The following is a 26138-nucleotide window of genomic DNA, read 5'->3' as shown; positions in this document are numbered from 1 at the left end:
ATATAATTTATTCGTCATCGGTTGTTCACCATCTCTTTTTTTGTTTTATCTATTTTCATTTGGTTTTGTAATCCATATAGGATTAATGATCGTGACAGATACAGGCCAAAATAACAAGAGAAAGAGGATGAGAATTATATCGTAAAAAAAGAAAGAAAAAAAAAAAGAAAAACAAAGAAAAGGAAAAAAAAAATGTTTTCATGTTTTTGTATCTTACTTTGAATAATTGACCATACTTGAAAATGACCGTGACGATTGAATGATGCTACATAAAATAGATATATAGTCTGTATACATATTAACTAATATTTGGTGAATGATGATGAGGCATAATATCATAATGATGTAGATATCAATTCCACGCTTATGACGACCATGATGATGATTCAAACCATATTGGTAAAAAGAATAAACTTTATAATGAATAGAGTACCCTATATAAGCAACCCATCAAGAGAGAAGGGGGGAGGACAGAAAAAAACGAGATACATTAGTTGACAAATCCATTATTATCCTACGTTAGGTCTCATCTTTAAAGATGATATCCTTAATCACGCTCTATTTGTACTGATAACGATAATTGATACATATGTTCAATAATCTTTCCCTTGGTATTTTACTAGTAGAAAAAAAAAACAAGAATCAAAATCACAACCATATTTAAATCACTTATTTCTTTCCTTTTTTTTTTTGGAAATAGTACCTTTGATGATAATAGTCCCATTGCTATAGTTTTATAGTCCATTGAATATGTATCGTTAAGGATCCAGTTTGTGAAAGAGTAATGAGATGATATTTCTAGAACAAGAGAGGTCAGTTAACATACAATAAATATATAAAGTTCTTTTTTACTCTATCTTCGCTTACTTTCTATACAAAATAAAAAAGATGTCGATAACAATAGTGATAAGGAAGAAGAAGTGTTGAAAAAAAAAAAAAAATAAAGAAGGCTATCGGAAAACTTTACTATGACGTCTAGGGGACTCCTATACAATTTCTAGCCTAGATATGCATTCTAGGACCTCTAGGAACCCCCCCCCCCCTAATTAGATAGGATAGAAATAATAAAAATATTTTGACTTCAATAAATCTATGACAAAAATATACTAAATCTAGGTAGGATACTATTACGGTTGAAATACAGGTATGGTCGACCTCCAGAACAAGGAATTTCATTTGATCAGTACAAATATACTATTGAAATCATAATTTTATTTCATCACTACAAATATTCTATACTACATAACTATACTACATAACTATAATAATAAGTAACCACACTGTAATCGATAATATCCATGAAATACGACCAGAATCACAACTGATGTCATCACCAGGACAACGATCATGACTTGCACTTTGGGTAGGACTATTTTATTTGATACAGACACTTCAATTGGATAACAGAGCCATTCCAACGTAGAAGGCATTCGATCTTGGTTTTGTTGAATGGTTTGCAATCTACAGATGAAATTAACAAACTGCATAGTAATCTATCAATGCTTTCTTTTCTTTTTCTTTCTTTTTTTTTTTTTCTTTTTCTATATAAATGTCACCTTGGCTCTATCATTGAATGTTTGCAACACCTTTATTGTATAGACGAGAATCTAGCAAGCTACAAATAAAATCAATAAAATAAGTAGTAATCCATCAATGTTTTCCTCTTTTTTCTTTTTCTGTAGGATACATTTTACTTTGGCTACTCCATTGGATATTTGCATCACCGTTATTGTATAGATGACAACCTTGTAAGCTATAGATAAAATCAACAAAATGAGTAGTAATCCATCAATGTTTCTTTTTCTATGTACAAGTTACCTTGGCTATATCATTGAATGTTTGCATCACCTTTATTGTATAGACGAGAATCTAGCAAGCTACAAATAAAATCAATAAAGTGAGTAGTAATCCATCAATGTTTCTTTTTCTACGTACAAGTTACCTTGGCTGCACCATCGAACGTTTTGTACCACCAGTAAACCCAATGTCATCATAACAGTTGGCTCGGAGAGATATAAAGGATTGCCAAATGTAGATATCAGACAATTTCAGATCATCAAGAAAGATAGTTGTATCGTCTTACGTATAGCGCTCCACTATCAGTCATTGATATGATCCTCAATAAATATCTTTCCAAACCAAATACCGCAAATGTCAGGACTTAACAAGGACTCCAGGAAGAAACAACACGATCAACAGACAATGACTGAATTTCCTACGTGTTGCATTTTGCCCTCCACCTACTTGAGCACAAAATTCAGTCACTAGATTCATAAACGACTCTAGAAACTGATCATCCTCGACCAAGTCCATTGCCCGTAAACAAACAAAGATCAATACACCATGATCTTCGTCTGACCAAAAGCTAAGTACAAAGTAATGATGACCATCCGACATTTGACTGTATAGACCACTATTCTGATACCTAACAGACAACAAAGAATCAACAAAATGAGTAGTAATCCGTCGATTTTATTCATTTTTTTCTTCTTTTACATATACACATTACCTTGGATCATGCGCCAGTGTCAATGTATCAATCACAATACTATAAAAAGAAGGATCTAAAAAAAAGAAAGAAGCAAGTGATTGTATGTAATATCGGTTGATCCTCTTTTTTTTTTTTGTACAACTTACTAGTTCGGCTCTACAGACGACAATCTTAATATCTACAGATACAAAAAACAACAAAGAGAAAGAGTCCAACCAGATAGCAAAGAGATATTGAAGAGAACATCACCACAATGAGCGACAGATGGGAGAGAGAGAGTCCAAACAAGTAGAAAAGAAATTTTGAAAATATCATAAGGAAGACTAACCAAGCAGTAAAAAGGACCTTCAAAAGTACTTGTGCATAATTAAATCGCATTGGCTGCGCAATGGAATCCGAAGAAAGAGAGAGTCCAACCAAGAAGAGGTCTTGAAATTGTAGACACTAGAAGAGTCATGTATTAACTATAAAACAAGTAACTAATTGTATTTTACACTATTTTTTATTTATTATTATTTTATTTTATTTATTTTTTTTTTAAATTGACAATAATAGAATAAGAATCCATTACTGTCATTGTATTTTATATGTTACCTGTCATTTATTCCAATATGGAGACACGAACAAAGTGCGGAGGAGTAAAAAAAAAAAAAAAAGTGTGGAGAAAAGGAAAGAGAAGGCAGAAAAAGAAAATTGTTAGGAAACGAAATAAATAAAAATGTAACGAAAAGTCCGACTAGGTAAAAGCGACGTGTCAAAGTAATATAATTAGAGAAAGAATATGTTGTAATGTACTAATGAGAATAAAGTATTTACAAAGAAGTAAGGTTAGCTTTTAATATTAAAGAAAAAGTGATAAAAATATATGAAAAAGAGAGTGACTTACATAATATATTTCCTTTTTTCATCTAACTTGATTCTCTTAAGCTTAGATTCAGCTATCATTTAATTTATTTAAGGAACAATTGTCTGAAAGGAAATGATATAAAGTGATGATTGTAAATAGTGACAATGAATATAATTTTATTAAACAAAAAGAATGTAAATGTGTATAATTGTATACTAATTATGATAATAAAAAGAATCACTAACGCTTTAAGCCTGAATAAGATAAAAAGACCAGGAAGATATCTCTAATTGATTGTAAGTCGAATCCAATTGAATCCTATAATACATCCTGTTCATCCATTTCGCTGATCCAGACAGATAGCCACTTCTCGTAGTATCCTATTGACATGAAACTATAATGATCAAACTTCGTGTATCTAGACCTCTTTCTTTCTGTCAGACGTATATTCAGTAATAATCATTATCCAGGATACCAAGTAAGAAGGATGAGAAGAAGAAAGAACGATAATCCGAAAAGGACAGATGTTGTAGTAAAAACATCAAGGTCGAAAGAACGTGTATAAAAGAAAAAAGAAGAAAAGTAAAGTTAGAAATAAGAAGAGGAAAAGAACTTGTTTTTGAAACTTACAATTAATAAGAGTGAGTGTCTATAAAAGCACATTGAGAAAAGGATATAGCAAAGAGGTTGGAATGATTCGTGTATAAAAAGAAGAAAAGGTTAGAGAACAACTGTATCTTTATCTTTTTTTTTTTTTTGTTTAACTTACTTCAATCGTCAATTATCTTTTTTTTTTTTGTTTAACTTACTTCAATCGTCATATTTATATCTAGAATATAGATTCAAATAATAAAAAAAGAGAGAGATCAATATCATATAACGTTGGTGGCATAATGAAATGGATTTACCCTATTAAACATAAGTAATATAGCATATAACAGGTTAAAGATACTTGTGTTCACTTGTTTTAACTAAAAGGTATAAACACACACAGTAAAAAAGAATGATTCAGTCAGTTCATGAATACAATGAATATATGTATAAACAATCTTTTATTATTATTATTTCCATACCTTACTTTGATTTGTCTTAAAAGGTAAACGTATAACAAAAAGAAGAAGAAAAAAAGAACAATAATGTGATAAAAATAAAAATAAGAAGAAGAAGAAGAAGAAGAAGAGTAAAAATAAACAAACGTCCTTTTTTTATTTGGCAATGCATAATTTTCTCTCAGCGAGCCTGTGGGCAAAACACCTCCTTCCAAATTAGGAATTCTACATAGAAGACCCAATATTTTATTCAACTCTACATAGAAACCCTAAATTCTACCTAGAAAACCCAATTTTTATTCAACTCTATATAGAAGTCCTAAATTCTACCTATTTGACCTAATAATTATGTTTATTACAAAAAAAAAAGGTAAATCTACCTATTATATGCTTTCTAGCCTAGATAGGCGAAAAGAGATCTGCGATGTACGGTATTATATCCGCCATATATTCAGTATATCTGACACGCATGTCGTATAGCCGTCACAGATTACGGACAGACCTCCGGATTCCTGATATACGTCTTGTATGTCGGGTATCCGACATGATGGTAAGGTATGTATGCCATATATCTGACATATATATCAGATATTTGCTTTATATTTCATATATACGGAATTTATTAAAAAAATAGCGGAAATCGTGGACTATATGTCAGATATACGGAATTTTTTTCCCATGGTGGACTGAATATAAAAGTTTTGCTTAAATTTATCTTAAATTTATTGACTATATGAAAAAAAAAATTTTTTTTATTGGCTATTTTTTAGCTTGGGGGTGTGAGAATAACAAAACTGAGGGGGGTGAAAATAAGAATTCCCTATTTTTTAGCCCATCCGTCCTATTTTTCTTTTTTTTTTTTTTTTTTTTTTTTTGCTATCCCTATCTTATTTTTATTGTCTCCATTATTTGATTTACAATCCCTACTTTGTTTTGCTGAAATGGAAATATCGAAAGACCAAGCAATTTGTATGTTTTTTTATGTCGAATATACTGAAGAAAATGTCATGAAGTACAAAAAAGTAGTCGAAGATTATGGTGATGTAGAGATCTGCTATAACGCCGATCCAAAACAACCGATATTGGTGACAGAAAGGAGGATTCATGAATGCCCTCAATTATATCGTTTGTATCCAGCGAGCACCTCCAGTTTGTTGGAAAATCAACCGTGAATGTAAATAAAAAATTTGATTAATAGACTCCTTACCGATCACTGAGTCTTGAAAAATCATGTGCAATATGAAGCTTGTATAAAAAATCCTGTTTCTTTTGTAATATGAAATTTCAATAGAAAGAATTTATTTTGTGATATATACTTTCAAGAAAAAAAAAAAAAAAAAACTAAGCTATATACTTTCAATAAAAAAAAAAAAAAAAACTAAGATATATACTTTCAATAAAAAAAAACCAAGAAATCTTTCACAATATGTGAACGTGACGAAAGACCAGCAAAATCAATGGAAACCAAACAAACATTATGATCGACGGCTTGAATATACTCAAGCATATCTATTGTGAATCAACTAGAATGTCAGTGATGGGTTTTGCAGCTATATAGTTTTAATTTACCTTGAGTATTTCCTGTTACATGTTCAAGTTTTTCCATATCGTCAACTACATTCAAATCCCTTTCGTTAAACGGCGAGGATGCAAGACTAGATATTGAAACGTAAGTTTTATCAACAAGGGAGCGTTCACGGAGATTATTGACCATTTGCTGTAGGTGTTGCAATCTTGTTGCTGGATCACTGCCATCTGGGGATTTGCGCGCGTAGCCGATGACTTCATAACCATTTTTTTTCAGATGCAAGATGGACTCCTTGTACTTGGGCAAATAATTGCAAATAGCCACCAATAAATCGTCTAAAAAAAATATCAGTTATACATTTTTGACTATACTGTGTTCGGGCTTACCATAATACATATCATCTAGTACATAAAGCTTTCTTTTTCTAATTTTCGTATTTCTGTCTTCTTTTGCAATTAAAAATGATACATTATTGACTGAGCACCATCTTGCAAAAGATTGCCCACTTCGTTTGCTGAATAGTGATGTGTATTGTTGGATGGTTTCATAGATTTCCATTGTTGACAGCAATTTAGGTTTATAGGCCTTGGCATTATTAGGATCTGCACAGCAAAATGCTTCATTTAAAAAAATCTTTACTTGTGCAGTTGTTTCTAAAACAACAATCATAGTTAGAATTCAATAACAAACTATTCCTTTGAACTTACTCAATTCATATATTTTTCTTTTTCTGACTTCACCCACTAAGCTTGGATCTTGAGATTCTCGATATTTTCTGTATGTAAAAGGATCACCAACTATTCGCGTGTTTGAAACAACAACTGGTTCCTTTGGAGATGTATTGTAACATATTTCGACATCCCCCCACTTTTCAAACCGTTCTTTGCATTTTTTGATGTTGTCGTCAGTACATTCTTCATAAAAAAACATACAGAGGGCTTGATCCCTTGTAATGTTCATTTTAACAATAAGAAAGATGATATATAATAAACAAGACGGATGATAAGACGGATGACAAAAAAAATAAGACGGATGATAAGACGGATGACAAAAAAAAATAAGACGGATGATAAGACGGATGATAAGACGGCGGGCAATAAAAATAAGACGGACGATAAGACGGATGACCATAAAAATAAGACGGATGATAAGACGGATGACCATAAAAATAAGACGGATGATAAGACGGATGACCATAAAAATAAGACGGATGATAAGACGGATGATAAGACGGATGACCATAAAAATAAGACGGATGATAAGACGGATGACAAAAAAAATAAGACGGACGATAAGACGGATGACAATATCACTTTAGTATAGTACATGTCACTTTAGTATAGTATCATGTAATGATATCTTTGGACCGGAGGAGGGGGGAAATGATTCTCAGGGGGCCTCTGGCAGGTTTGTCCTCATGGATGAGTTATGAGTAAATTGGTTATGAGATTTACAAATATTTACATTATAATGCTACGTGTCAATTAGTGCTTACTGCAGCAGTTATGGATGATGGATGATGATTTTTATGACGGTACCATGGAAAAGGAGTAAGAGATTACTGTATGTAATATTTTTTTTTTATATTTAATAAACGCTCTGGCGATTCGCTGGAGCTTTTCGAAATCAAAGATTTGTGTGGACTCTAGATTTTCTTTGGAAGGTGTGGACTATAGATTTGTTTGGAAAGTGTGGATTATTGATTTGATTGGAAGGTGTGGATTATAGTTTTTTTTTTTTTTTTTTTTGGACTATTAATTTGACGAAAGGATGTGGATTATACATTTTATTGGAAGATGTTGATTATTGGTTCGATGGAAAGGTGTGGATTTTTTTTTTTTTTTTTTTGGGAAGGTGTGAACTATTGATTTGATGGAAAGATGTGGACTACAGATTATCTTTTTAGAGGATGCTTTCATTAATCATCAATCATCATCACTAACTTCGTTAAGAGGAGGAGAAAATAATTTCTTTGTTTTATTGGATATTGAATATATATATTATAAAAAGAAATAACTATAGAAAGACATCGCGATATACAATATTGGCAGTTTGCGGTTGAGAATTGCGAACTGGTTGTGGGGCTGCCACTCGAAGATTTGATGGATCATGAAAGTAAATCTATCTAGAGAGAAAAAAAAAAAAAGAAAGAATCAGCCCCTTCAGCGTGTTTCTTGAAATCTCTTCTCCTTGACATTACGCTAGATGATCCATTTGTCCTCTGTCGAACGTTTCGAGCGTCATCATCATCATCATTAATTCGTCTGTTTAGTGGGCAAGAGTGATGGGTAGACCTGAAATGGGTAGTTGCTCCGCAGATGCACTTTCGATGCGATTCGTTACTCATTGATGTTGATGATACTATTGTAATGTATATAAGAAACAAAGTCGAGAAGAAGAAAAGAAACAAAAGAAAAATATTTTGTTGACATTGTATTATAGTAAAAAGTCATAAGCATCAATGTTCCCCATATGTTTTGAAAAACCAAAAAAGGAATCCAGCCAGTCTTGAACTACCCAAAAGTAAATACTTCTCCTTCAAATATATATCCATACACAACACAAAACAGTAGAAGTAGAAGTGATGATTTTTATTTTCAGAAGTATAAGCTAATCCAATACCATCCAACTAACGACCATCTTGCCTGCCCTTTGTGAAGTTGTTGTTTGATCGTACCTATTCGAAAATATATAGAGACAAAGTGAATTTCTTTTATTGTTCACATAATTACGCTTCCCAATATTATATTTACTTACTTACACTAATGCTATTCATCCAAGTAGCTATCGGAACCGATAGCCCTTCCTCTGAAATTCCAACCTAATGTTTATATAACCTTCTAATTCATCATGTTGGTCTGCTGCTGTAATGAATTGAATGGCGAAGTGTTCGTTGTTGCTGCTAAATGTTGATTTCTTAAAGGAGTTGGATATGTTTCAAGTGAGATGTCAAGTAAAAAAAAAAAAAAGAGAGGGAGAGCAACTTGAGCTTTACATCAAGCTTTGTAATCTATGGGAAACAGAATATTCATGTCGGTAGATGATAATGGAAACAAAATGGTGTCCACCCCCACACCACCACCACACCCTCTGCCCTACCGCCCACACCCACCCCAAAAGAAAAAAGGGAAAAAAACGAAAGAAAGAAAGGGAAGAAAAAAAAAGGGAAAAAAAGAAAGAAAGGGAAGGAAAAAAAAAAAAAAGCCAAAGGTTATAGTAGTTGATTCTGGTAGACAACACAGATTTATTGGTTCGATTTATTTAGTACTTGCATAATATTAAAAATAATAATAATAATAATAATAATAATAAAGAGAAAAAAAATGATGAAAGAAGTGGAATAGATCATGACTCTTCTACTTTTGGAGGTTGACGGACAATCCACTGACGACTTCCACCAGTATAAAGATATACAACAGGAATACATACAAGAAAGATGGTACTGAGGATACAACAAAGCCAAAAGAATCCTACACTACTATACAAAAACCCAGCGACGATAGGGCCAACACACATGCCAGTACCATAGGCGGCATTGAAGAGTGCATAACTTTTGGCCAAACCATCCTTGTCATTCTTTTTATGATGATTCTCCAATTCCACAACACGAGCGATTTCAGGGAACACAGGAGCCTGACAGCCAGCCATGGTGATACCGCAAAATGCCAAAATAGGAACAAACACCCAAAAGGTGGTATGATGTTCTGGAATACCCATCAGTACACCGGCTGGAATCGTCAGTATTAATGACACAAAGGCAACAATTTTACAGCCATACTTATCACATAACCATCCACATACCGCACTGGAGATGACCGAGGGTACCATGAATGCAATCAAAATCAGGCCACAATCCGCTGCATCAAAATTCCACTCAGAGGCAAATCGCATGGATAAGGTCGGTTCAAAGGCACTCATCACTGTGGCAGTGATGATAGTAAGGAATAGAGAGACAATGAGACGAGGATGTTTTAATAATTGCCATGTAGTCACTCGCATGGTGGATGGTGATGTTGCAGGAGATAAATTGATCACCACAGTTGCTTCTGATTGTTTGTCATCATCATCATCATTATTATTTTTATTATTATTTCCACTATAGTGAGTACTTGATGTATCATCAGCAGTAAGTTGTTGTTTGATAGGCTGTGATTTTTGCAATTCTTGTTGTTGTAATTGTTTTTCCATATCTTGACATATCTGTGAATCAAACCATTCAGGTGGAGAATGACAGGGTTCAATAATCACAAGTCGCATCAAAAAATCAAGGCCAGTTAAGATAGAAGACGCAATGAAAGGTGATTGATAACCCAAATTACTATAAAGTATACCTAATAAAAAAAAAAAGAAAAGGATGAGTCTTTTTTTTTTTTTTTTTTTTTTTTTTTGGTAATCAGTTACCTCCAAGAGGTAATCCCACCAAAAGTCCTAAAGGATAAAAACCAACCAATTTCCCCATTTGTAAACCATATTGCTCTATAGGCCAATTATCAGCAATCAAACAAAGTGACATGGTCCAAACACAAGCATTTGCCACACCTTGAAGAAATCGAGCCAAAAGTAACATCCAATAAGCAATACTGAACATAAAAACATAATTGGCAGCCATAGATGCTGCAATACCTAATAACATAGGTAATCGTCTTTGCTTGATTTTATCACCTAACCAACCAAACAATGGTGATCCACCTAAAAAATCATCCCCAATAGGGAAGAACAAATCAAAAAAGGAAACTGATTAAGTCTCCGCTTGCATGAACCTTTTCTCTTTTTTTTATCCCCTTTTCTTTCCTCCTTATCCTTCCTTCCTTCCCCCTTGTGTGTGGGTTGAATATATATATGAAAAAAAAAGAGAGAGAGAGAGAAAAAGATACGTACATAATAAACCCACAGCATATAATGCCACCAAGATCCCTGTTTCTCTTGACGTAACTTCGCTGTCAGATGCTAAAGCACTAGCGCTATGATAGGAATCATCATCCACATTGTTATGTTTGATTCGATTGACAATAAATGGTGATAATGGAAATAGAATAGAATGGACAAATGTCTATATATTTAAAATCATTAACATGATCATTCTATAGAAAAAAAATAAATAATAATAAAAGAAACTTACACTTGTGAATAGACCTACAGCTGCTGTCCAAAAGATAAATTGTTTAGAAGATCGTAAATTTAATAAATATGGTTTAGAAATTGGTTTTTTCTTTGGTTGTTGAGCATTTTGAGGTAATACTGGAACCACTGTAGGTCTTAATACCATAACGTTTATATACAAAGAACAAAACTGGAAGGTGATAGGAAGAAGAAAAGGAAGAAAAAGAGGGAGGGGGATGAATGGAAAACAGGATAAGATGATTTATATCCCCTTTACCTTTTATCATTGTTTCTACTAAGTTTCCCCTTTACCCCTCCTCTCGATGGATACATCGATTCTCCTATTTTTCCAAAAAAAAAAAAACCGAAATGATCGAATACAAAACAAACAACGTTTTCAAGAAAAAAAAAAAGAACTCCTTACTTTTATTCATCCGCACAAAACCAAAATAAAATAAAATCCAAGATGACGTTTTTATTAAAACATAATAAATAAATAAATAAATAAAATGAATGGATCTAAAATGGGATCTCTATGATAACCAATTCATAACAATCTCATAAACCCAAAAAGTAACAGCATTCACAGGAAAACCACGAAGAAGTGTAGGTGTCAAACCACGAAAAAAGACACCAACACCTTCAGCTTGATAAGATCGAACGATACAATCACGAATAGAGGTATAATAAGGTTGTTGTTGAATCATAGCACCACCAGATAAAGAAGAGAGAGCTGTTGTTTCATTCACTACTGCCAAAGATTCCACCGTATTAGCAGTAATCACTTGCATCTGAAGTCGTGATTTGATGACATCTATAGGATAAATGGAAGCCCAAGAGATTGTACCAGCCATCCCTCCTGCAAGTAACAACTTCCAATCTTCATTATTGCCACTTTGATCCATTAACGATCGTTTCATCCCTTCATATACCCAAAAATAGATACCATAGCTAGGACAATCTCGAATCAAAGTGATCCACCCACCTTGGTAGAATCCAGTTAAACCATTCCTGTAAAAGATTTCTTTCATCACTTGCCATGTTGTTTTATTCAATTGACTAACCTGTGCCTGAATCTTGATTAAATCAGTTGGTGTTGAGAATAGAAAACATGCCATACCAGCTCCACAACCTGCCAAATAGACTTGTCCCAAACTTGGTTGATATTGTTCATGGTTGATCAAGTTTCCAGGATATTGTTGAAGGTATCTTAAGATCCCGCCATAAGATACAAACAGGATTGCATTCAAACCCGCCAAACCCATCACTGGCGCCAATACCCCTTTGAATAACGAGCCTGTCTATCAAAAAAAAAAAAAAATCATCATCATCTCCATTCGTATTGTAGTAAAAAAAAATTTTTCATCATTTTTTTTTTTTTTTTTTTTTTTGGTCCACTTGCCACCTCCTTACCCCTTCCATTTGAATCATGTTTGTCAGAGTTTTCCAGGAGCCAGTATGTCCTTCTCCATATTTGCCACTAGGTGCTTGTAATCTTGCCTGATGATTTTTTTTTATAAGATTGAATCAGTAAAATGTTCTTTCTTTTCCTATTTTTTTTCTTACCTTCAATACATCTAAAGGACTACCTACTAAGATGCCTGCAGCTCCACCAATCCAACCTAGTAGTAAGAAGAAGAAAAATAAATATATTATAGTTAATCATTTATCTTGATTACCCCCCACTTTCTCTATTTAGAGGAGTTACCTGCAATAAAGTCATTTACACTTTCGGCTAAACATATCAAGGGACAAAAAAAGAAAGAATATAGATTAGTGGGCCTATCAAAAATCAAGTTTTAGTTTCATTCAATATAAAAAATATTTATATGACTTCTTACCCATTCAATCTTTGGTTTTTACTAAGAAAGAAAAACACCGAGAAAAAAAAAAAAAGAAAAGAGAAAAAAAACCAAGTTTATATATATATGTGTGTATGAATGCGTATGTGTGTGTGTTGGGAAGGGGCTGGGAGAGAAGAAGAGGAAGAAAAGGGGAAGAAGGTTTTTTTTTTCTTATCGGAGCTCATCAACAGCTGACTGACCAAACATTTGTATCATCTTCCATGATCTGACTGACGTCAATGGTAGTACTGATTGCACTGTTCGTTCTAAATCATCAAACTAATCCATATCAAAATAATTGAACTCCTCTAGGTTGCTGGATCATCCATTGAATTAAGGAAGATCTATCATAGTGAATGAATCTTACCATATTTGGTATCGAAACGCTTTCTAAATTAATGAAAAAAACTACAGTATTCTCCTCAAAAGGAATGAATTTTATCATCAAATGTGTAACTGCTTACCATAATAACTTTTATTTTAATGAAACAAAGTAGTGTATATATGATAAATAGAAAGAAGAAGAAAAAAAAAACGTGAAATACAATATAATAAGAAACATAAATCGAACGAATGTAGAATCATAAAGGTATAATAGAAAAAGGAATGTATGATATATTTAAACTAGTAAAGGAATAGTAAAATGTTATTCATCAGGCAAATTTTGATCTTTCCAATGACATTCGCGACATTCATATCGAACACGCATATTGTTGGGTTTTCTAATGGTTTTGTTGAGTATCACTAATTGAGTTTCACTTCTTGTTAATTGTACAGAGGCTGTATGATGACATTTTGGACAAGGATGATATTGTTGTTCTAAAGGGATTTTACGTTCATTGCCACCAACTATAAAATGTAGAGTTAGGTTAATAAAAATATCAAGGAATTACAAGTTGTAAAACTTACTTAGTACAAAGGAAGAAGGAGACTCATTCGTTGCCATAAAGAAGGGTATATAAGTGTTGAATAATTAAAAAAAAAATAAAAGTAATGAGTGAAGGGTAGAAAAGGGAGAAAGAAAGAGGGATCTATCAATATTTTTTTTTCTTTTTCTTTTTTTTATGACATTTGTTCACCCTAAAACTCTATTGCCTTTTTTCGTTCTTGGTCCATCCTTTCTCCCACGTTGTTGATGTGACACAAAAGAACGTGGATAAATAATAATAATAAAAAGACCCTTCATAAAAAAATAAAATACAATCTTTATTGAATAACCAAAAATAAACTATACATTGTTAACAATATGAGATTCTTTTAATCTAAATATAAACCGCCGAGTTTCTGGGACTTTACATTCTTGATAATTATCTTCTATACATTCAAACCAATCTCTTTCTACAAAAATCACATTGTCTTGTCGATCCACTAGAATCACAGTACTTGTTCTTGTTGCATAACTTGCATTATTACCTAATTCTTTGTTATTCAACTTGGGTATAAAAATCCTTTCTTTGAAATCAGTCATTACTTGTCCAATATTAGTGGGATCATTGAATGGTTCACTTGATCTACATCATAATAATAATAAAAAATCAACTTTCTTTTCTTTTTTTCTTCTTCTTTTCATTACCGTAATATGTTAAACAAATTTTCAATCATTTGTTTTTCTGTTAAAGATTCATCTTTTAATAATATTTTCATAGCTTCTTGTCCTTGTTTGACTTTCTCCCAAGGATTCGATAATACTGAATTAGAGAGACCTAGATTAATAAAAATAATGAAAAAAAGAAAATAAGAATCATTATCATCCTGAAGCTTTCCTTTTTTTTTTTATTTCGTTCATTACCATAAATATGTTTTGGTGACAAGTATTGAATATGTGGTTCCACATCTCGATTGCTAAAATAAGCCATTTCATTCTTTAGTAGGTCAAAACATACCAAACTATAACCACCATATTCACTTGTCGTTTGTTGCAAGTGACTCATATAATTTTCCACAGTTGATTGTTGATTGTTATCCATTAATAAAAAGTCTCTAACGAGTTCTCCACGTGATCGTCGTCCTTCATATTTAACTTCTCGAAAGTTAGTCAAAGCTGCCAATCGCCCATCTGTCGTCATTCCTAACCAAGTTCCATTTTCACATGATGCTGTAGGTTCCATATCTGTGCCACCAATAATATTAAACTTATCCTCTTTATTGTTTTTAAACCATACATGTGCTGGTTTAGTGGGTCGACTTAGGAACTCATCTCTGTTGCCTGCAAAAATACTAACATTATTATTAAGAAAAGAGTTATGGAGTAAATAAAATATATATATAAGCATTATATATTATCAAAGGAATATCCATTATTATATATATATACTTACAATTTATAGTCATGATGATTATCAACTGTCCAAAATAAAATACACATGGTTGGTTTATACAAAAGGAAAGAAAAAAAAAATTAAAAAGAAAAAGAAAAACCTGTTTCCCTCTTGACGCGTTCAAGTGATAGAAAAAACGAACTGACTTTCAATTGAGACCAATAAAGTTGTATTATCTAAGAGGACCATCAATGGTATACAGAAAAACCCGTGTGATCAATCCATGAAAAAGTTAGCCTATTTATTTTATACGCTCTTCGTGAAGCTAGAGAATGGCTTCGTCAGTTTTTGGGTGTTGATGGCATTCAAGATTACTATCAAGACTGTGGAACAGTGGGAATTACGAACATCGCTCCAGTCAAACCTGTATTTTTTTGCTTCTAAAAGGTAGTTAGAACCAAAAGAATAATCAACCAAGGTGTGACAATGTCAAGGATATTATTACCAAGGACAATGAAAAATAAAAAATCATGCGTATGTCTGAGTTACATTATTATTCTTTGTTTTTTATCACCTTCTCTTTTTCTTTCTCTTTGTTTTTTTATCACCTTCTCTTTTTCTTTCTCTTTGTTTTTTTTATCACCTTCTCTTTTTCTTTCTCTTCTCCTTTTTCCTTCTTGTTTTTTTTTCTTATCCCTTTTGTTCTCCTTCATTACAAGAATGATATATTTATTTATTTCTGCAATCCTTTGGTCAACAATTACTTTTACATTGTTCTCAATATTCTCATCAAACAACAAATATATTCTCGTAATTTTAGGTGCACCTCCCAACACTGTATGAACCAAATGGCGTTGTTAGGCTATCAAGGAAGACATCGCCAGTGGAACCAGGATGTTATGGCATGCCTAAACATGAGAAAAATCCTTCTGCATCACAGACAAGGACATGGTAGACCAGAACATACATAGCTACTTCTGTCTTGTCTGTCTGTCTGTTTACTGATATTATACCATTTCTCCTGTCACTTTCTTGATAGACAAAAGTGATACACAATGTCCTTGGTGCTTCCCTCTGTATCAATCCCAACTGCTTCTCAGTCAAGTATGATTGTGCTAGTCAAGGCGGAGTAAAAATGGCTGCCGTTTCTATCTCCTTGGCTGGTATCTCTGCAATATACAATGGATCTCCAATCAAGCCCTTTAATCCAAACCTCGGCAAGAAAGCTGAATATCTTTTACACCAACGATATCCTCTGGAGGATCAGCAGTATGGGAACATGGAAAATCTGTGAACAACATTGTTTATTACGTATAATACTTTTAGTCATTTTCTTCATCATTGATATCAAAAAATAAAAACAGTTCTATTTGATACTATACGATATACCCGATTATATAGCATGTTGATCATTTTAATAAAAAAAAAAGAATAATAAAGTATAATAATACTAACGTGTATAAGAAGAGGCATCAAGCAAATAATAATAATAATAATAATAGAAAAGAAAAGATCTATACTAAAAGATATAAAATAACTATCCAGAGTCATAAAAAAAAAGGAATAAATAAATATTAGGAAAACTAATCATACTAATAATAATAATAAAAGGTAGGGGAAAAGTACAGAGGGGAAAAAAAAAGTGATCATGAATCATGATGGACAAGATGACTTTTTGAAGATCTTGATGGAATATCACTATCTTGTCTTTGGGGATACATCACAAAGGTATCACTATCACTATCAGCTCCAGTACCGATACTAGTATGATTCTGACTATAATTATTATTATTGTTGTTGTTATTTACATGATGATGTTGGATATAAACACTATCTTCCAAAGGAATACCCGTATGATCCACTTCAGCAGCAAACATAGGCTTTGTCAATGGACCATTTGGATCCTTTGTAAATGGATCAAATGCACCCAAACTAAGAGTAGGTGCAGCCGTAGCAGACACAAACATCATCCCATCCTGATCTTGTTGTTTTGATTGTTGTTGAGACATACTCATGGTCATGGAATGGAGAGCATTACTACTAGTATTATTGGTAGTTGTCTTGCCTGTCGATGATGTCTTGATACCAAAATTTGTATTTTCTCCCAACTTGGGATCCACAATCAAAGCAATTTCTCCCAATAACGTAGCCACTGGTGCCCAAAAATTCCAAATTGTCGCCATGGCAATGCTACCTGCACTGTTTTGTGTGACTTGATCACGAACAATTGCATAGACTAATAAAAACACTGCATATCCTGCTAAACATAGGACTATAATCGTCATCAATGCTTGAATCTATAGGATATAAAGAAATGATATAAGTAGATGTAAAAAAAAAAAAAAAAAAAAAAAAAAAAAAAAAAAAAAAGATGTCTTACCTTGAATACACCAAGACGGATGGACTTGTATCGATCACCAGTAGGAGGGAATTTGATCAAATGACAATTTAAAATGCGAATCAACCGTACTCCAGCAAAAAGGACAGTAAGAGAGAGAGTGATGCAATGCATGAACCAAAATCCATATAACAGGTTTGTAAACACTTCTGCTGTACCTAATTGTGAATATGCTAGAGCACCAGCAGCAATGGAACAAATGTTATGAAGAACTACTGGACCCAACATAAAGCATATACCAATGATATCTACTGTAGTAGGTGAAGGTAACCATCCACGCGTCAGGTTTTTATGACTCTAATGAATCATGATGATGATTGGTAAGAGTAAAAATAATTAGATTTCATTCGTTTTCAATGAAGCATCATCTTTTCCTTTTTTTTTTTTTTTTTTTTTTTTTTTTTTACCTCTGATAGAGTCTGAGCAATACCTAGTAAATAAAGAGCACAAGCTGCATAACCAAAATGCCATGAGAATTCAAACATAAAAGATCTTGCCAAAACATTAGTGGGATCATGATCAATGACTATTAGAATAGCACAAATCATTCGCACTACCAAAAGAGGGTAATGAAGGAAGAAGGTTAATAATAAGTGTGAGACTAGCACGTGCCGACGATGAAATTCTGTAAAAAATATATATTTATAGGATGCCTTACTCGAATTAAAAACAGTAATGAAAAAGACAAGACAATCAATAGGTTTAGGTCGTAATAAACCACGATCGGAACCTGTTTCAAATAAACGATGTCCTTTTCGAAAGTATCTATCTGAAGATAAACCAATTCCTAAAAAAAAAAAAAAAAAAAAAAAAAAATAAATCTTAAGCCACACCAAAAGAAAAATAGATCAAACTGTTCCCCTGAATTTCATGGAAAGGATCTTTCTTTCTAACAGGGACATCCCCCACTTTTTTTGAATTTTTTTTTTTGGATAAAATCTACCTATGATGATGACTAGTGCAGACAAAGCAATAAAAGATAAATACATGGTACGTAAAGCAAATGATTCTACACAATTAGTAACTGTGAGTCGGAAATCACAGTGACATATGCCATTGACACATTGTCTCATCAACGTTCGTTCGTTCGGATCATCCATCAGTCGAATAATAAAGTCGAGTAAAAAAAAAAAAAATTAAAAAGCTATGTTGGGCCGACGATGTTGATAATATTAAATGAATGAATGACAGAGAAAAAAAAAAAAAAAGGAACAATTGAAAACTACTCTCCTACCTTATTATATTTACAGATGGTATAAGGTTTGCTTTGTGGTTATTAACTATTTATGTGTTACCCTCATTTTTTTTTTAACAGACTTGGTAATATTTAGTCTTTCTTAAATCACTTTCTAGGAAGATCAATGACATCCACATGTTCATGTCTTTTTCATCGGATTTGTATATTGAGAATGGTAACAAAACACAATATACATTCAGGAAATGAAATAGAATTCTACTTTTTAAAGCAAAATTTAAACTTTTTATTTCTTACCAGTGATTCAACTCTTTCTGTATTGTGCCACCTTCAATTTTGAACAGTGTCACTGCTTAAGAATCCCGATAGTGTTAGAAAACGCTTCATTTCAAATCAATATCCGTGTGAAATAATCTTGCTTCTTCTCTATATTTAGTTTCTCACCCTTATTACCAAGATCTTTTTAGTCAATTATAGTAATAATAATAATAATAATAACAATAATCATAATGAAAATAATAATAGTAATAATGAATTCAATGATTCAATGATGGATGATGGTGGATGATGATGATGATGAAAAAAAAAAGTGGGGTAACTTTATATTATACACTTGGTCGGAATCACTTTGCACTTTCATACTCCGGATCATATTCCTAGTCAAACCAGTAAAAATTAATATAGAACACATTTGCAGATCCTTCCCCAAAGCTTCTTTTTTTTTTTTAATATTAAATTTCATACTATTTATTATCCATATATCAAAAACAAGGTATCATAAAATCTAAGTTGTAAATAGTCATTAAAAGGAAAAAAAAAGTCATGTATATAAGTATATCTATATATTCATATTTTCAGTAAGAGGACGTGGCAGTTGGTGGAGGAGGAGTGATTAGGTTACTTTTTGATAATTGAAGACGAACACCATTATGATGATGATCATCATCGTCATCATAGATATCATCATCATCATCATCATTAGTTGTGTAATAAGAATGGTTTTGTTGACAATCGAAGGAAGCAAAAGGATAAGTACCATTTCCACTGACGACCATTTCATCCTTGATTTGTTGTAAAGTTTCAAAGGCAGTAGCACTCAAATTGACTGGAAACTCAGATGCCTCAGTGTTGGAGGTGGTGGAGTAAATATTGGCAGAGTTTTGATTGGATGATGATGCATTACCTCCGGTGCTTGAATTAGGTAAACCAAGTGCTGGCTTTTCATCTATACGAGGACTAGTGGTAGAAACACAAAGTACAACCCACGTTTTAAATATAAATATGTCCCCAACCAAAAGAAAAAAAAAATCAATAATAGATATTGAAAAAAAAAAGTTTAGCTCAGAAAGACGTCAACGGTGAAATGAAAAAAAAAAGATCATCACTTACTTTGATATAATAGCTAGACATATCAAGACAGAAGCTAAAGGAGCCAAAAAATTCCATAAAACACAGAGAGCATAACTTCCAGGTACACTCTGCATGATTTGGTCACGCAAAATACCATAAAGAAGTAAAAAGATGGCAAATCCTCCTACTGCGAGAAAGATCAAGGCCACAAGGATTTGGATTTTGAGCGCACCAGCTTGAATTTTTTGTCGTTGAAGTACACCTGGCTTGAATTTTTTTAGATGATCGTTCAATACTCTTAATAATCGAATGCCAGTGTAGAGTACAGCAATAGCCAATGAGCCACAATGAATGAACCAAAATAAATAAAGAAGTCGTACAAAGATCTCGGCAGTGTGAACAGCTGATAATGAAGATGGTGTCATGGGGTCCAAGCTGGTAGTTGTTTCTGTACCTTTTGAGCCTATGACTCCTGCTGCAATGGAGCATATATTGTTGGTGATAACCGGCGCAAAAAGAAGTGTCAAGCCTATAATATCTACCGTCCTTGTTGATGGTAACCATTGTCTCGCTGTAGATTTATGACTCTATTCATTCAATCATCATCAAATGAAAAATAAATAAATAAATAAATAAAAAACAAAAAAAAAAGGTATTTCTTTATCAGATGAAAACTGTGAAAGAAGGGATGCTTACATCAGCTAATGTTTGTGCAATTCCAAGTAAATAAAGAGCACATGCTCCATATCCCTATCATCAATAAATAAAAAGTTGAATGGTTATTTACAAATATTTATATCCTTTTTTTTTTTTTTTTTTAAGAAATCTTTAATACCCATTGCCACGCAAACTCAAACAGGACTATTTTGATGATGATCAAATAATAAAAGCATGCGGAGTTAAAATCATGCAAACCTTGATCTTATCCTGTCTAAAGTCAAAAAAAAAAAGAAAGAGATTTCTACTTACAAGAGCGTGCCAATAGATTAGTTTGTGAGATATTGGTGACTAAAATGATACCAGTCAACATTCGTACTATGAAGAAGAAGGAAAAAATTGCGATGAGTATATAAATAGAGAAAAATAAAAAAAAAAAAAGATGATGATCGAGTGTAGGTAGAGAAAAACATACGCAAGTTGAATATGGTCAAAAAGAACATCAAACAATCAAGTGGTTTAGGTTTAAGGACAGATGCAGAATTAAAATCGAACAATCGATGTCCTTTGAATATAAATCGATGAAGAAAAATACTAAAGGCTATCATCAAAAAAAGAAAAAAAGAAAGAGATTCATTATCACTTGATAAGAAGAGTAGGATCATCAACATGTTAACTTACATAACAAAGCTACAACAGCAGAGAATATGATCATAATCAGATAGATGATCCGTAATCCGGATGAATTGACACAACCGTCAATGGATAGTCTCCAGTCGCAATAACATGTTCCATCAATACAATGTCGTGTCAATGTACGCACATCTTCCATTTCTTCCCAAAAACTTTATCAAAAAAAAAAAAAAAGAAAAAAAAAAAGGGAAAAATGAAAAAAAGGGGGCGAAGTGGTGAATATTTTCCCTCTTGAAATTAAAAAAACAACTTTTGGGATGTTGCACAAGAATTGAATATCATAATTATAAATATAAAGAAAATATTCACGCACACTTCCCAAGGATCACTAATAATATATATAGATATGTTTTCTCTTATTTTTGATAGGAAAACTTATTATAAAGGGAAAGAAGGATGAATAATGTCAAGTTCATTTTCAACTCCGTCTTATAATCAATAGCCATTTACCCTAAAGAAATTTTATGATAATTTCAAGAGGTTGAACGGTGGAGATCAAAAAATGATCAATGATAAAAAAAAAAAAAATGCACAATACTGTTATTCATTTTTGTCACTTTTCGTGTTACTCTCGTTATTTTGACCAAGATAACGTAACGAACGAAAATAAAAAAATGACTTTGAACAAATGAGATATCGCACCAAATGCCTTTATAAGAAACAGAAATTCTGTCAACGATTTAATAAAAAAAAAAGAAAAGTAAAGATCATGCTTCATTATAACCTTGATACGATAGTTAATCTATAAATACACTATTACACCAATAAAGAATAACATGTCATCATTGTCTTTCACCTTCAACCGGAAAAAAAGCATAAAATAATTTATCTATTTTGGTTTATGCTTATAGTTTCCAGTGCTTCCTGAAGAAAAACGAAGAGGAAGAAGACAATGAAGGAGAAAGGCAATGACAACGACGGCAATATGGTAATTCTCGGGTTCATGTCATGTATGGTGTACGTCATGGTCATCTTTTTTTTTTTTTTACAATAATCCTGCGATTACGCTACATGTCAAAATATGACAAGAGGAAAGATGTGATCATTAGGCAAACGTATTTTCCTAGTAAACATATATGATGAAGTAGTACTCATTAAAAAAAAAAAGAGAGAGAAATCTGTAAGTTATTACATTATTTATGTCTTTCGTCATATAAATCATTTATTTTCAAAATGCAAAGAGTTAGAATGATGATCAGGGTATTTGAGCTGAAAATAGTGTTCACGCTTAAAAGGTGGCGGGTCCAAAAATGGGACATCATTTTCCAGGTTCAATGTGTCACAGACAGAATAAACTTTGTTTCTTTCGAGTTTAATCCTTTTTTGGCGAACGTTCATTCCCCGCCTTGACATGATCTTCCAATGAAAAAAAAAAAATAGTCGTAAGGATAACACCAAGTAACAAAGAGGACAAAAATAGTCATGGTACGGCAACGGTAATCCTAATTCCGTAATGCATGGTTCCTATGATGATTTTTTTTTTAAATTTATATTAGAAGATGGATTGGTGAAAAGACTATGGAATGTCTCTCTGATACCCTTGATTTTAGAATAACATGATAATCATCTAAAGACAATCTCTTGAAAATGTCAAAAAATAGATGGACTCCGATGATGACAAGCATGGCAACACAAAAGTCCAAGTATTGGGGAAAAAAAAAAAGAGAATGATGAAATTTCCCAGATAGGAAGAGAATAAATAAAATGGTTGGAGATCAAGAGTAAAATCAAAAGAATATATATAAAAGTAAGGTTGTAGTGATTTGTTTTTATTTTTATTATTAAAATTGGGAGTTAATAATACATGATGAATATATATATGAAGGATGAATTAAAGAATGAAAAATTGAAGAAACTAACAATAGATATTGTAACTTATTGAATGAGCGCGACTTCGGATTTGCTTGCCATATAACCAACATCTTCCAATGGAATACCCGTTTGTGATGTCAAGATGATATTATTTGGAGCAAATGAGGAGGAACAGGGTGACGAGGCGGTAGAAGCATTAGGATGATGACCATATTGTCTATTGTCTAGTTGATAATCGTCCGTTGTTGGTAAGATATCGGTCCGTCCCGAATCATCTTCTTTGTCAGATTGATGGTATTTTGCTTGCTGTTGTTGGAATTGCCGTTGATATTCAAGATGTTGTTGTTTGAGTTCATCAAAGGCATTTCGACTTAGAGTGCCTTGGAAACTAGCCTCTTGACCGCTTGCAAATATCGAAAAATGGGTATCAAACATGCCAGTATAGCTGGTGTTTGGATTGGGTTTATCTGCTGATGATGTCTTTAGACCAAACATGTTACCTTCGCTATCCGTATGTGGACTAATAAAAAAAATAATAATATGAGATGATCTTTTTTTTTTTTTGTTTAGTTTTTAATTACTTGAATAAAATAGCTGCTTCAACAGCCAATGTAGTCAAAGGACCTAACCAATTCCAAATGCCACTAAGAACAAGATTTCCCATAGTACTTGTCATGATTTCATCACGTAGAATACCATATAGCAATAAAAAGGAGGCAAATGAAAAGAGACAGACAGCGATAATAATCACTACAGCACGGATCTAGTCAATGGAAAAAAAATGTTATGATTGGTCATCCAAGGGCAATTTTTTTTTTTTTACTTTTTCGTTTTCTTACCTTGAAAATCCCAGCTTGAATACTAGCAGCACGAGGACGGGATGTTTGGAATTTTGCCAAATGACGATTCAAAATACGAACAAGTCGCCAACCAGATAATACGACAGCACATGATAAAGAGACACAATGGACGAACCAAAGTACATAGAGTAAATGAATAAATATTTCAGCTACATAGAGATTTCGAGTGGCAAGAATCCCTGTGGCCAAAGAGCATATATTATTCAAGATAAAAGGAGCAAAGAAAAAGGTTAATCCAACCAAATCTACGGTTTGTGGAGATGGTAACCAGTCGCTTGAAATTACTTTATGACTCTAAATAATTTAAAATGTTTAATAACCGTACTCCGATCAGTTTTTTTTTTTTTTTTTTTTTTTTGTTATCTGTCATAACTTACATCAGCCAAGGTTTGAGCAATACCAATCAAATATAAAGCAAAACTACCGTAACCAAATTGCCAACTTATTTCAAATCTATTATAAAAGAAAATATTAATGAAAATAATAATAATAATAAAAAAAAAAATAACTTTGTTTACACAAATGAACGAGCTACCCAATTATCCGGTTCAATATCAGTTACCAATAAAACACTTGCCAGTAGACGGACTATCATTTTCCAAAAAAAAAAAAAAAAAATGCAAACCTAAAGATGAATACCACATGTATTTAATATATGATTTATTTTGAACTTACGAATATTGTAAATGGTTAAAAAGAATAACATACAATCAACAGGCATAGGACGAAGACAACCTTTACTTAATGAAATATCAAATAAATGATGACCTTTGATAGCAAGTCGATGAAATAAGATGATAATACCTAATGTGGAAAGACATTAGAAAAAGTTTTCTTTTTTTTTATTTTTTTTTTTTATTTTTATTTTTTTTATTTACCAATGATAGATACAAAAGCAGAAATACCAATATTGACCATATTAATCATATAAGCGCCTTTTTCTTCTTCACATCCATATATTGTCAAACGCCAATCACAATGACAAACACCATTTGTACAGTGTTTAATTAAGGTTCTAGTATCCATGATATATTATTACTGTTGTCTATTTGTATAATAGAATTAATAAAAAAGAAAGATCAACAATGACAAAAAAAAGGAGTCAAAAAGGTAAAAAGTGAAGAAACGGGAAAAAAGAAAAGAGTTTAGAAAAAAAGGAGGAAAGAAAGATTTGGTATAAAATTTGATGAACCGAAAAAGAAATCAAAGATTACCCTCTTTTTTTTTGGGTAATGATTTGGGTCAACAACATCCCTGAATCCCCCCTCACTTTTTTTTTTTTCCTTTTTCTTTGTTAATAAACGAAAACGAAAAAGTTAACCTTCTTTTAAGTTTTTCAAACAGAAAATTAAAGAAAGATTCGATTCTATGTATGAATATGAAGGATGATTAAAACATCATCGGATTTTGATGATTTCATCTTTTTTTTTTTTTTTTTTTTTTTTTTTTTTTTTTGCTGGTGTCATACTTTAGTTTTCGCGTTGGATCATGCTGTCGGATTTTATTCCTTTCATCTAAAGAATATTTGATTTCATTCAAAAATTGATCATTTTAAAATAAATCAATCCTTTATTTCATCATTTTTGTATTCTATAAAAATGTTTTACTTTTAATTGTCGATGACTCCCCCTTTTTTTCACCATAAAAAAAACAGGCTTCACAAGATTGACCCCAAAAAAAAAAAAAAAAAAATTCACAACATGATCCTCCTAGTCAATGCACGCCTTTATATAGACACAGGGAAATTTTTTTTTTTTTTTTGTTTCCCCCCTGAGCCATTTAAGCGGAGGCGTGGAAATGATTTTTTTTCTTCCTTGGTTTACCCGTGTGTTACTCATGCTTTCTTTCATCGTCATCCGTATAAAGCCAGACAATATCAAACTAGAAAAAAAATGAAAAATAGAAAATAGGTATTTAACCCTTTCTAGATTGTAGCAATTCTTCTTCTTTTCTTTTCTTTTCTTTTTTTTTTTCTCTCTCTCTATCTGTCATACATCGATGACCGTTCAATCTCTTTTCTCCATTAGACACATTTCTATAATACGACTCGGTTGAA

General features: G+C 32.3%; 12 protein-coding genes across 12 annotated transcripts; 2 read left to right on the top strand and 10 right to left on the bottom strand.

Moving 5' to 3' along the window:
* Positions 1-2511: 2511 nt before the first annotated feature.
* Positions 2512-2872, bottom strand: BX664DRAFT_323638 (uncharacterized protein; the record flags this gene model as incomplete). Its single annotated transcript, XM_051543696.1, has 1 exon — positions 2512-2872. A coding segment is annotated over one exon (200 nt), but the record flags the coding sequence as incomplete, so codon positions are not given.
* Positions 2873-5267: 2395 nt separating this feature from the next.
* Positions 5268-5718, top strand: BX664DRAFT_323636 (uncharacterized protein). The gene has a single exon (XM_051543695.1). It carries the CDS (start codon positions 5329-5331, stop codon positions 5557-5559), a length of 231 nt encoding a protein of 76 aa, XP_051402560.1. The 5' UTR covers positions 5268-5328; the 3' UTR covers positions 5560-5718.
* An 18-nt stretch (positions 5719-5736) lies between these two features.
* BX664DRAFT_56553 (uncharacterized protein) lies at positions 5737-7174 on the bottom strand. Its single transcript, XM_051549633.1, has 3 exons — positions 6623-7174; positions 6302-6568; positions 5737-6212 (listed from the first exon to the last, which is right to left on the bottom strand). The coding sequence occupies exons 1-3, from the start codon at positions 7155-7157 to the stop codon at positions 6172-6174; spliced, it is 843 nt and encodes a 280-aa protein (XP_051402558.1). The 5' UTR covers positions 7158-7174; the 3' UTR covers positions 5737-6171.
* Positions 5781-6161, bottom strand: BX664DRAFT_258100 (uncharacterized protein; the record flags this gene model as incomplete). Its single annotated transcript, XM_051540538.1, has 2 exons — positions 5781-5896; positions 5957-6161. Coding segments are annotated over 2 exons (321 nt in total), but the record flags the coding sequence as incomplete, so codon positions are not given.
* A 1995-nt stretch (positions 7175-9169) lies between the features above and the next one.
* BX664DRAFT_291138 (major facilitator superfamily domain-containing protein) lies at positions 9170-11206 on the bottom strand. Its single transcript, XM_051541932.1, has 5 exons — positions 11035-11206; positions 10794-10965; positions 10317-10604; positions 10129-10246; positions 9170-9828 (listed from the first exon to the last, which is right to left on the bottom strand). Exons 1-5 carry the CDS (start codon positions 11179-11181, stop codon positions 9261-9263), a joined length of 1293 nt encoding a protein of 430 aa, XP_051402557.1. The 5' UTR covers positions 11182-11206; the 3' UTR covers positions 9170-9260.
* Positions 11207-11500: 294 nt separating this feature from the next.
* BX664DRAFT_323625 (mitochondrial carrier domain-containing protein) lies at positions 11501-12916 on the bottom strand. Its single transcript, XM_051543694.1, has 5 exons — positions 12857-12916; positions 12724-12797; positions 12582-12637; positions 12429-12515; positions 11501-12316 (listed from the first exon to the last, which is right to left on the bottom strand). Exons 4-5 carry the CDS (start codon positions 12444-12446, stop codon positions 11549-11551), a joined length of 786 nt encoding a protein of 261 aa, XP_051402556.1. The 5' UTR covers positions 12447-12515; positions 12582-12637; positions 12724-12797; positions 12857-12916; the 3' UTR covers positions 11501-11548.
* A 402-nt stretch (positions 12917-13318) lies between these two features.
* On the bottom strand, positions 13319-13970 carry BX664DRAFT_291133 (uncharacterized protein). Its single transcript, XM_051541931.1, has 2 exons — positions 13769-13970; positions 13319-13708 (listed from the first exon to the last, which is right to left on the bottom strand). The coding sequence occupies exons 1-2, from the start codon at positions 13803-13805 to the stop codon at positions 13506-13508; spliced, it is 240 nt and encodes a 79-aa protein (XP_051402555.1). The 5' UTR covers positions 13806-13970; the 3' UTR covers positions 13319-13505.
* Positions 13971-14046: 76 nt separating this feature from the next.
* BX664DRAFT_323620 (NRDE protein-domain-containing protein) lies at positions 14047-15344 on the bottom strand. Its single transcript, XM_051543693.1, has 4 exons — positions 15178-15344; positions 14649-15076; positions 14433-14562; positions 14047-14370 (listed from the first exon to the last, which is right to left on the bottom strand). The coding sequence occupies exons 1-4, from the start codon at positions 15222-15224 to the stop codon at positions 14088-14090; spliced, it is 888 nt and encodes a 295-aa protein (XP_051402554.1). The 5' UTR covers positions 15225-15344; the 3' UTR covers positions 14047-14087.
* Positions 15345-15400: 56 nt separating this feature from the next.
* On the top strand, positions 15401-16575 carry BX664DRAFT_382780 (uncharacterized protein; the record flags this gene model as incomplete). Its single annotated transcript, XM_051549082.1, has 3 exons — positions 15401-15564; positions 15938-16068; positions 16164-16575. 3 exons carry the CDS (start codon positions 15401-15403, stop codon positions 16409-16411), a joined length of 543 nt encoding a protein of 180 aa, XP_051402553.1. The 3' UTR covers positions 16412-16575.
* Positions 16576-16763: 188 nt separating this feature from the next.
* On the bottom strand, positions 16764-18708 carry BX664DRAFT_382779 (uncharacterized protein; the record flags this gene model as incomplete). Its single annotated transcript, XM_051549081.1, has 5 exons — positions 18459-18708; positions 18174-18302; positions 17923-18140; positions 17498-17812; positions 16764-17414 (listed from the first exon to the last, which is right to left on the bottom strand). The coding sequence occupies exons 1-5, from the start codon at positions 18613-18615 to the stop codon at positions 16764-16766; spliced, it is 1470 nt and encodes a 489-aa protein (XP_051402552.1). The 5' UTR covers positions 18616-18708.
* An 856-nt stretch (positions 18709-19564) lies between these two features.
* BX664DRAFT_346387 (uncharacterized protein) lies at positions 19565-21549 on the bottom strand (the record flags this gene model as incomplete). The annotated part of the gene is made up of 7 exons (XM_051547525.1): positions 19565-19946; positions 20100-20647; positions 20757-20810; positions 20896-20921; positions 21030-21095; positions 21193-21318; positions 21399-21549. 7 exons carry the CDS (start codon positions 21547-21549, stop codon positions 19565-19567), a joined length of 1353 nt encoding a protein of 450 aa, XP_051402551.1.
* A 1694-nt stretch (positions 21550-23243) lies between these two features.
* BX664DRAFT_291127 (uncharacterized protein) lies at positions 23244-25332 on the bottom strand. The gene is made up of 7 exons (XM_051541930.1): positions 24961-25332; positions 24758-24886; positions 24601-24670; positions 24460-24535; positions 24062-24376; positions 23804-23985; positions 23244-23742 (listed from the first exon to the last, which is right to left on the bottom strand). The coding sequence occupies exons 1-7, from the start codon at positions 25106-25108 to the stop codon at positions 23286-23288; spliced, it is 1377 nt and encodes a 458-aa protein (XP_051402550.1). The 5' UTR covers positions 25109-25332; the 3' UTR covers positions 23244-23285.
* Positions 25333-26138: the final 806 nt, after the last annotated feature.

Source organism: Halteromyces radiatus (genome assembly GCF_025201355.1).
Source record: "Halteromyces radiatus strain CBS 162.75 chromosome Unknown BX664scaffold_2, whole genome shotgun sequence".
Classification (NCBI taxonomy): domain Eukaryota; kingdom Fungi; phylum Mucoromycota; class Mucoromycetes; order Mucorales; family Cunninghamellaceae; genus Halteromyces; species Halteromyces radiatus.
This window is presented reverse-complemented; position numbering and strand designations above follow the sequence as displayed.